This window comes from Limulus polyphemus, unplaced genomic scaffold (assembly GCF_000517525.1).
Source record: "Limulus polyphemus unplaced genomic scaffold, Limulus_polyphemus-2.1.2 Scaffold6512, whole genome shotgun sequence".
Classification (NCBI taxonomy): Eukaryota; Metazoa; Arthropoda; class Merostomata; order Xiphosura; family Limulidae; genus Limulus; species Limulus polyphemus.
In genome coordinates this window covers 1-10,688 of record NW_013672122.1, presented here as the reverse complement: position 1 = coordinate 10,688, position 10,688 = coordinate 1, and the positions used below count along the sequence as shown (strand labels likewise).

At 33.1% G+C, this 10,688-nt stretch overlaps 1 protein-coding gene across 4 annotated transcripts; it reads right to left on the bottom strand.

Annotated features, from left to right (window-relative positions):
* Positions 1–10,484, bottom strand: LOC106473805 (vicilin-like seed storage protein At2g18540). 4 transcript variants are annotated; one of them, XM_013934479.2, is made up of 4 exons: positions 10,215–10,484; positions 9,274–9,371; positions 6,414–6,594; positions 1–5,504 (listed from the first exon to the last, which is right to left on the bottom strand). In XM_013934479.2, the coding sequence occupies exons 1-4, from the start codon at positions 10,231–10,233 to the stop codon at positions 4,285–4,287; spliced, it is 1,518 nt and encodes a 505-aa protein (XP_013789933.2). In that variant the 5' UTR covers positions 10,234–10,484; the 3' UTR covers positions 1–4,284. The 4 variants fall into 4 exon arrangements, 2 of the variants coding, with proteins under 2 accessions (XP_013789933.2, XP_022257894.1); XM_022402186.1 differs by lacking the exon at positions 10,215–10,484 and adding an exon at positions 10,110–10,179; XR_002613779.1 differs by lacking the exons at positions 1–5,504; positions 6,414–6,594 and adding an exon at positions 7,267–7,883 and having other exon boundaries at positions 10,215–10,226.
* Positions 10,485–10,688: the final 204 nt, after the last annotated feature.

The following is a 10,688-nucleotide window of genomic DNA, read 5'->3' as shown; positions in this document are numbered from 1 at the left end:
GTGATGTTCAGTCTTCATTACCTATAGCATTGATTATTTTATTCAAGGCAGATAGCTGTTGTGGATTGAGATTTTTGATTTTTTTTGTTGTGCAGCTTTTGATGCATTAAAAATTAGGCTTTTATTACTTGAAATAGGTCCAGGATCTGGTAAATTGAACGAAGAAAATTCTAGACTACGAGCTTTCAGTGGTTTTGATGTCAAACAATGCTTTTTATTTGCTAAAAGATTCATTTCATTACAATAATTTTCCCACAATGTTAAATCATTTGTAAGTTGACAAAAAATACAAATGAAAGCAAAAGTTTGCCTTAGTTGTGTTGGCATTTGAAAGACAGTTGCTTCCTCCAAACATCCATACCATTCATCATCATTTTCCAATAAATGTTGTTCACTACTTCTTTAAAAATGGGACAAACTTTTCCATCAACAACAGTGTGCAAATCTTTAAAGCTTGTTGCACTGCCAATGTGTAGCAAGAGCAATCAAAGATAGCATCTTTTGGAACCTTAGAGCTAAAAGTATACATTCATGGAATAATTTTACAATGACCAAGTTGCCATTTCTTCCCAACATTATTTTGAAATACATAATGGTATGGAATTTCTGTATACATATAGATATTGTCTTGCATTAACATCAGATTCATTGAGAGTGAAGAATTCTGTCAATGTTGTTGATGTATAGTTAGCATAATACAAGACTTCTTGATGAAGGGGGAAATGAGCAGCAAGACAAATAAATATATGGGATTGATCATGCATTTTGAGCTTCAATAATCTCTACATTGCTTTGCATGCACTCATAAATCTGGAATCTAAAAGGGCAGCTACCTTATCATAAGTCAGCTGTTAGTGGTTGTTGTTTTCAATAATGAAAACTTTTGCACAAACATATTTTTATATTTATATGTGAATACATATTTAAATGATTTCATAGAAGTGCATGTTTTCAAGTTGATGTGTGCGTCATATTTTAAAGATACATATTTATTGTAGGGCACAATATATCTATTGTCTACAGGAATACCTTTTATTAAAGTTAACATTTTCTTACACTGATAATGTATTTCCGATAGATTCTTACAGAATAGCTTTTCCCAACTTGTACTGCTCTCTATATACATAAATTTTTGCTTGCCAATAGTCTTGACACTCCCTCCTAGCCTCACATGTTTTCATGTGAGGCAGCTGAGCCATAGCATGCAAATAAACATGTGACAATCCTCCACCAATAGAAGTGCGACACAACACCTAGCACAACTGACTCCCTCTATGCAACTTAGCCTAAAGTCACTTCAAGATTGAGCAACAGAAACGGAAAAGACACCAGAAGTGGGGAGAAGAGGTAAGAATCTATCAGAAATACATTTGCAGTGTTGGAAAATGTTAAGTGCCAATATCATATCTTACCTCCTCTCACAGAATAGCTAGAATCCCACACTGACATGGTGGAGGGACCAGTTTAACAGTACCTAGATAAGCCCCATTCAGAAAGTGTCCAAAGGAAGCTCATTGGGTGTGTGAATATAGAGTATGTAAGACACATCTGTGGGAGACCTCACCACTTCTTGAGCCAGGTATACCCTAAGCCTGTGAAAAGTTATGTATTGCAATTAGGAAGGAATAATAGGAGGGACCACAGGAATTAAATGAAGAAACCCCTGGTGTATAGTGGATCATAAGGGGGAGTTCAACCTCAACAAACAAGAGCAGTACTGTGATAGGAATATCTGGCCCATGGTAGAAAGAGGGTCCTCTACCATTCATCTCAGACATGGGAAATGAAAGGGAAGAAGATCTTCCATTCCAAGGACCAACATCATCATGTGTGCATGTTCAACGCAACCAACACCAGTACCCCTCGTGGAACCAACATCCAGATGACAGTAGAAAAGTAGACAGCCACTCACATGTTAGGACTTATGTGGTCCAGCTCCAACCAACACTAGTACCTCCTGGAAACCAATATCTGGGAGATGGTAGGAAGAAGGTGCCCAGCCAGAGGGGTAAACTGCAATTTGGCAGAAATCTTCCAGTCCATAACCTGGAATAGTACATCAGATCCATGGTAGGAGGAGTGTCTATACACCATCTACACTGGCAAAATACCACCACCCTACCCTTAACTGACTGGAATTGAGCACACTCAGGAGGAAGCCTTCATGGTTACCACTCCAGTGGTTAGGAACTGGTAAATGGCAAGGAGAGTTTGGAGGAACGCAGCACCGGAGACAGTGATCATGAAACAGACTATTCCTGATTCAGTCAGATGAAGAAGCAGCAGGAATGAGCAGCAATCTCCTTCTGCTTTACTCATGTTAGTCCATGAGTATGCAGTCTGGAGCAAACAAAACAATGCAAGGAAAAATCTACAAGTGTTCTTACAGAACATCCAATCTCAATGGTGGGCTTTATTGACCAGAATGGTCACACAGTGTGGGTTTAAGGCACTGCAAAGATCATGTATCATGCATCTTATTACAATTTCATGTAATTGTGATTGTGTCTGTTGATCAGGTATCTCAACATTTACAGTGTGATCAATTAAGTCGACATTATTGATTTTGTCTTCTATTTTCAAAGTAATCAAAATGTGTGCATATGCAAACTTCTTTTTTAGAATTCAATTCTCCGAGCACTGCAGTCACTAAGGTATCCAACTTTAATTTACACACACGTGCCACTAAATCAGGCCTAACAGATGGATGTAGATCCAGTCGTACATTTTCTCTGACTTCTGGCCAATTAGGGTTGCATGTGAACATTACAAACCAATCAAGGCATCCAAACTTTGATATAATTGTCAATGCATCATGATTGCACTCTCTCATGTTTATAGGTGATCCTTGAAATGATCATGGCAATATCACTGTTCTTCCAGCTGGTACTCCGGCATTAGCAGCTGCATAAGATATATGTTCTGTTACTCCTTAGTAGTTCTCTGCTCGTAACTATGATTGTTTCAATTTGATATAATTACATTTATTGGTTTCAACTTGGAGATAAGAATACACAATCCACTGTTGTGTTAGTTTTCCAGCACTCAAAAGTGGATAGAAGTTGTCACGTGTTGCTGTTTGAGCAACCTTGTATTGAAGAATGGAGATTTTGTTCCTGACAGTATTTTTGGATAATCATTCATTCATTTACATATTTGGTTGCCAGTCAGGTTCACCATATTGGTAAAGCAACACATGTCATTGAATCTAAGTTTGATCTTAAGACATTTAGATTAATTAATTGTTTTACTTGCACTCTTATATAAATATGTATATCTCTGTGAAATGGTGATTCTCCATTTTCATTTTTGAAAACTATTGCAATTTCAGTGGCAAATTGTAATATCTTCTGTCACTTCTATTTTTACATAGAATCATATTCACAGTTGGTATTGTTCAATTCTCTCTCAATGCTTTTTTCCACTCTTCTTTTTCAATTTCACTTCACATTCTGTATGCCTGAGTAAATGGATTATTTTCTCTTATTATTTTGTTGAGTTACTTCATTACAGCACTGTCAAATTGTCTATTTTCATACAGATTCATTTGCTCCTCTACACCTTCATTAGAATCAAAAACATACAGTTAAGCAAATTTACATTACTCTTCAATAGGTGGTTTCGAGAAGTTTGATGATAAATTTGTCCAATGAATTCTGAAACAATATAGTCCATGACCTTGAACATCAACTAGTTTTGCTTTCATTAATGCAAACGATAATATACTGTTGTATAAACAGATGTTTTTGTGATGTTGGACTCAACATAAGTTCTCTCAAATACTGAGGAAATGGTTGTCCTTCTTCCAATCTTACTTTCTCTTAATGGCAACAATTGTTGGATTTACCATCAGATGGTTTTTCCTTTTTAAAATTTTTTGAGTAACAAAATTTGCACATTGTTGACATTGAACCACAACTGTGCTGCTCTACTGAGCCCTCTTGATAGATATTAATTGGTACAGCTTTTTATCCATGTCTAAATTGTTCATGTCTTTCAACATCAATTTGTCTTCTTTCTTCAGGAGTTTCTTTTGACCATCTCAATGCTATTTGCTATGCTTCAGCTATCCTAGTTTTTGCTCATCTTTCTTGACTTTGTAGTGTTATCCACTGATTTTTTCATTTTCTTGCTAACCAATATTTTTTCTTCCTTGAGTTGTTTCATTGTTTCCATTTGCATATCTGTCACCATCAATTTGTGTTGTTTCTTCAGTTTCATTTTAGCATCTCCATGCTATTTATTCTGACTCAGTTATCCTAATTGTTTCTAATCTCAATTTCTTCATTCTCTTGTTAACCAACGTTTTCTTTCTTGCACTGTTTCACAGTACCTGTTTGCATGTCTTTCAGCATCAATTTGTTTTCTTCGTGTTGTTTCTTCAGGAGTTTCATTTGACCGTCTCAATGCTATTCGCTGTGCTGCAGTTATTCTAATTCTTGCTAATCTTTCTTGACTTTGTCGTGCCGTCCATCGCCTTTTTCTTTCCCTTCCTAACCGACGTTTTCTTTCTTGTATTGTTTCATCGATTCCGTTTGCATATCTTTGAGAATCAATTTGTTTTCTTCGTATTGTTTCTTCACGAGTTTCATTTGACCGTCTCAATGCTATTTGCTGTGCTGCAGTTATTCTAATTTTTGCTAAGCTTTCTTGACTTTGTCGTGCCATCCATCGCCTTTTTCTTTCCCTACCTAACCGACGTTTTCGTTCTTGTGCTGTTTCATTGTTTCCATTTGCATATCTTTCAGCATCATTTTGTGTTGTTTCTTCATGAGCTTCATTTGACCATCTCAATGCTATTTTTTCTGTTTCAGTTATCCTAATTTTTGCTAAGCTGTCTTGACATTGTTGTGTTATACATTGATTTTCTCTTTCACTTGTTAACCGACATTTTCTTTCTTTAGCTGTTTCATTGTTTCTTTTTGCATGTCTTTCAGCATCAGTTTGTCTTCTTCGTGTCGTTTCTTCAGGAGTTTCATTTGATCGTTTCAATGCTATTCGCTGTGCTTCAATTATCCTAATTTTTGCTAAGCTTTCTTGACTTTGTCGTGCCATCCATCGCCTTTTCCTTTCTCTTCCTAACCGACGTTTTCTTTCTTGTGCTGTTTCATTGTTTCTGTTTACATGTTTTTCTGTATCAGTTAGTTTTCTTTCTGTTGTTTCTTCATGAGTTTCATTTGGCTGTCTCAATGTTATTTGTTCTGCTTCAGTTACCCTAATGTTTTCTAATCTTTTTTGACTTTGTCGTGCCATCCATCGATTCTTTCTTTCTCTTCTTAATGGACATTTTCTTTCTTGCACTGTTTCATTTTTTCTGTTTGCACATCTTCTTTGTGTTGTTCCTTCACTTGATCGTCTCAATACTTTTTGCTCTGCTACAGATGTCCTAATTTTTGGTAATCTTTCTTGACTTTCTCGTGCCATCAATCGCCTTTTTCTTTCTCTTGCTAAATGATGTTTTTTTTCTTGCACTGTTTCTTGGTTTCCATCCATATTGGGTATTTCTATTTATAAATAGTAAGATATATTGAAGACGATAGTGTCATTAATAAATTACAAAACAAACCTTTTTAATTAATGCAAACACTAAATTAAGAAATCAACCAAACGAGTTTATTCTCTTTTTTGAATTATATCTATAAAATATTTGTTCAGTTTTGTTGTGTAAAAATCTGTGTTGAAATTTTTAATGACAGGAAGAGAAAGCAGATTTCAAATGCATTAATAAAAAGCAGTCTGAAAATTAATACGAAATATCATTTGGTAGGAAGTTAAAATTGTAAGTTACTTTTAGTTTGAACACATATAGAACCATGTACAAAAAGAATTCTAAACTATTGTTAGTGTTATTCAGAATTTTAGTTTAGAATTAATTCAACGGAAATAAAAAGCTGAATGAATGTGTGTGGCTTGATGCCATGTTGTAAATGGAATGTTAACCAATGTCTCAAATTCCCGATTTAATGTATAATGGTATTTCTATTTTTCAGAATATTCAAAGAGCATGCTGTAAATATGGTCAGTTATGAAAAAACACATTTAACATAAACCCTCAACTCGGCTGGGATTTGAACATGAGATTTCTAAATGAGAGTCAAACACTAACCACTGAGCCACTTTGATATCCAGTCTTTGAAATCAAATGTTAAGAAATATTTCAAACCCCTAATTTAAACTGTCATGGTATTTGGGTTTTTCCAAAAACTGAAAGAGATTTGAATGCGAGACTTCCACTTTAGGTTTGGGCATTCTAACCACTGAGCCAATTTAAGCATTATCAACACATGGAACATTACCAAAAGACAGTTGGTTTTATATATATATATATATATGTATGTATATCACATCATGCAGTGATACTTTTCTACTTGTCTATATGATTAATGGATGTAGGTCTGTAAACATATACTCACCTGATAAACCTTCTAATCCAGAGTTAATTTGTTGAAACTCCTCTTTTGGTTCAATTTCTCTTTTCAAACTCATAACATCATGTTGTGTACAATCAACAGTTTCATCATCACTCTCACTGAACTTGGAAATAATGTCATTCTTTGTTGAATCAACACTTTGCTCAGTTTTAACAAATGTGTTCTAGTACAAAAAGAAAGATCAATAACAGCTTATGTTGTTAACAAAACACAAATACTACATGTAAAACTTGATAAGTTACAGCTGGTATTTTTACCTTGGAATCATACCTGCAAGTTTCTTTAGTAAATATATTCACTAAAAAACTGATTTACATAGCAAACACAAATATGTCAGTAGCTGGTGTGTTTTCATTTGTAAGCCCCACAATGATATATCCTGGGTTCATGGCACCAAAATTTTCTATTCCTACCTACTTTGTAGTATTCTAAGGTGAAACAGATTTCTCTCACGTGTGCCAAGACAAGTCCACAGAACAAAAGGGCATTCTACAAGATGTTTATCATGAAGTAATTCTGAAATCTGTGAGACTGACTGAGTTTAGGAAAGAAAGAGACTGAACACAACATAAAACAGAGTGAAAACAATTTTTATTTAACTCAAAAACAACAGACAGTACAACAAAAAGAACTTAATGACTTGTTTGATGAATGTGTTATGTAGAAACACATGTATTACAATAATTTAAGTGAGAGAAAATATAAGAATGATGAAATATACACTCCAAGTGCACCCATCATTTAAATTTTCAACACATATTAATATATTTTTATACATTCTTGACAGAAGTTTTAAACTTCTAATAATGAAAGTATTACAGTTAAATATCAAAAAGAAAACAACATATTAAATATAAATAAAGATTAATTTATCAAACCATTTCTATGTCTTATGTCTTAAAACGTTAACAAGAAATTAAAAGCTTAAAAAATGTATAATTGACCAGAACTTTTCATACTTTAGCAACAGATGCACACAAAAAAACAAACTAAACTTTACAAAGACATTCTTAAAACACATATAACTAGAGGGCTCTCAGTAGAGCACATACCTCTGCACGCAACATTGATCATATTCATCTCTCAAAAAAATAAGATAATGTGTCTATATGTTCATTGTTATGAACAGGCATGGGCCATTTTTGATATGACAATGAGGAATAATACTTTACATAAGCCCATCAAGTTTCATCAAAATCTGATAATTTTTTACTGAGTTTTAGAGCAAAAATAGCATGAAAAATCACTCTCCATGTTAACAGATAGAATTTTTTTTATTTTCCTGACCTTGGCCCTCCAAAACTAAGCACTTCTAAGTTGGGTCATAGTCCAAATGTATCCCAACTTTCATCCAAATCCATTTAGCCATTTTTGAGAAATCTTGCTGACAAACACACAAACAAACACAGGGGTGAACACATAACCTCCATCCATCTTCAGTGGTAGAGGTAACTATCAGACAGATTATTCATGAATATAAACAAAACAGTGCTAATTCTCAAATTTCATTTTTAAATATTTTCTCAAGCAGTCACTTTTTCACAGGTTCACGTTTTACTGAGACAAAATTCCTGTATTTTATTCTCTGCTAATTATAGCTGAGAACTAGCTCAATTTACTAATATAATAAATTGCTTACGTGCACCAATTAGATTGATTAGTGTTGCAAAAATAACTTTCTAATCAAAATAAATGTTTGTTGTAATTACTCTTTTTGATTATTACAACTATCCAAGTAATTGAAATATTACCATTGTGACTTCTCATTATTATTATTAATTTATTAAAAGTTGTTCAGCTTAACTGATTAGTGTCACATTCACAATAATAATCAGTGAATCCAAATTTGTGATCTAAATTATTATTATTTTCAATTATTCAAAATATGTAAGTGTCACATGAGAAAAACCAATTAGATGAATGTAATTGGTCGATGAGCCTGATAATTAATCAATTATTAAAATCCACTAATCATCAAGCACTACTACTAATTATTATAATTTTCTTTTTATAATTGGCAGTCACTCAAACACACACTTGACACCAAAAATAAAACAACTAATGTCATCTCTAAACATTAAGATGCCAGAAATCCTCAGAAATACACATTAAATTCACAGTTTTTGAAATAGTATTCATCCATGTCAAAAGGTTCCATAATCAAGTGGAGAAAAAAAGCCAAAGTTATATCATCTTGTTCATAGCTAAAGATATTTTTCAATGTTACTTATTCAGAAACGTGGAGAGCCAGCATGGGCCCCGGGGCAAATATCCTCCCCGGGCCCCCTTTTTCTCTCTCTCTCTTTTTTAACATTTTCAAGAATTTATTAAAAAGAAGATCCTAAATTAGGACAGCAACATGCACATGAACCAGACAAAATCATAGCAGCAGCCATTTTTACCTCACAGTATAGGCATAAAAATGTTAATAAAGTAACAACAAATATCTATTAAATGTATAAAGTAACAACAAATATCTATTAAATGTATAAAGTAACAAATACATATTAATTATTACTCAAATTATTATTTCAGTCGTTCTTAATGTATCAAGCGTCTATATGCAAAGAAAAGCCAAAAACTATGGTTTTTTATCATTAAATGAAGATATAGCCTAAAGATGCCTTGCGGGCTTTACGGCATAACTAGGTTTCATTCGCCCCGTCCCCTGGGCAGTTGCCCCCCCCCCTTCCTGTCGGCAGGCCTGTACTCATTCAAAACAAAAAAAAATTGGAGATAATGAACAACTTCAAATTCAATACTTCATTAATGTTTGCTAAAATATATCTAGCTATTTATCCCTACTAAGATAATTATAAGTTCTTTTTAATCTAAAAATTACCTCAGTTTCCTTTGGTACTTCAAACTTTTCCTTCTTTATTTCAAAATCAAAAACTGTAAATGGAGATCCTTCTTCTGGGGAAGCAGCTTCTATTGTCACTAGAAGTGTAAATTACGTATTTCTATGACAACACATTTGAACATGACTTCTGTGTTTCACTACATTGTGACAAGTTCTCACTGTGAAATGACACATTTTCTTCACACTAGTCCAGTTTCACCTTTCTTTAATCTTCACTCTAATAGACTGGTATTTAATTATAATAACACTGAATGAGAAATAATTAAAAGTAATCTTCCTCCAAGTGTAGTTTTTGATTTAGAATTTACTTGTAAATTAATTAGTCTAATAATATTACATATGCATGCTATTTGTAATGTGTAGTACAAGGTGTCCATAAATCATTGGGCCTCTTATCATTATTCAAATAATTTATAATCAGAAATTTTAAAATAATTAATATTGTCAATATCTTCCAAGATTAATCCTGTTTCAGTGAACCATTTTCACATCAGCATGTTACTTACATCAAATGGTTTTGAACTCTTCAAAATCTATTCCACATAAAGTTAACTATTCAATTCTATGATTTATTTTTAATCACAAATACATCTTAAAATCTCAAAATAAAAAAATGTGGATTACAAATCACATTTGACCTACTACCAATTTAAGTTATTTTTTAATAATGTACTGTTTTACATTTATTGCTGCGATACTGAATGATATGATTCATATATACAGTCATAAAAGTTAAAGAACAAACAATAATTATATCCAAATATATCTAACTATACAAATCGAGTATCAACTGAAATCATTTTTTTTATATTTACTTCTTACTCCTTTGTGTTGGTTACTTTAACATATTCTACCAGTTCTTTACACATGTATCTTTATGCTTAAATGTTCACTTAATGAAATAAATTATGGCTGCTCACCAGAAACAATTCTTGTCATGATGGACAAAGCACAGATGTTACAAAATGCCTCATGCAGTATTACACAATAAAACTAAAACTCAAAAACTGTAAAAGGAACATAGATATTATAACAGTTCTGTGTTAATATTAATCATTTGTTCTGTGTCACTAGTTCATATTAATATAAATTATAATAATAGAGTTAAACTATCAATTAATGCATGAAATCTTTTGCACATATTCGTGCCATGTTATTGTTAGTGTTTCACATAGGATTCAAATCCTATATATTTGAACTTACTGTTGCGTCAGCGAGTCACATGACTACAGTGACGCAACGTTTCTAGAACTATCATGTACTTTGGCGAATGCTCTAGTATTTACTAGGGTAGGTGGGTATATATATAAGAGGGGACAACGTGACGGGAGGATAATGCAATGTGTGTGTATAGATAGTGAGTAATTGAACTGCAGTCAGAAATATTGTTGACG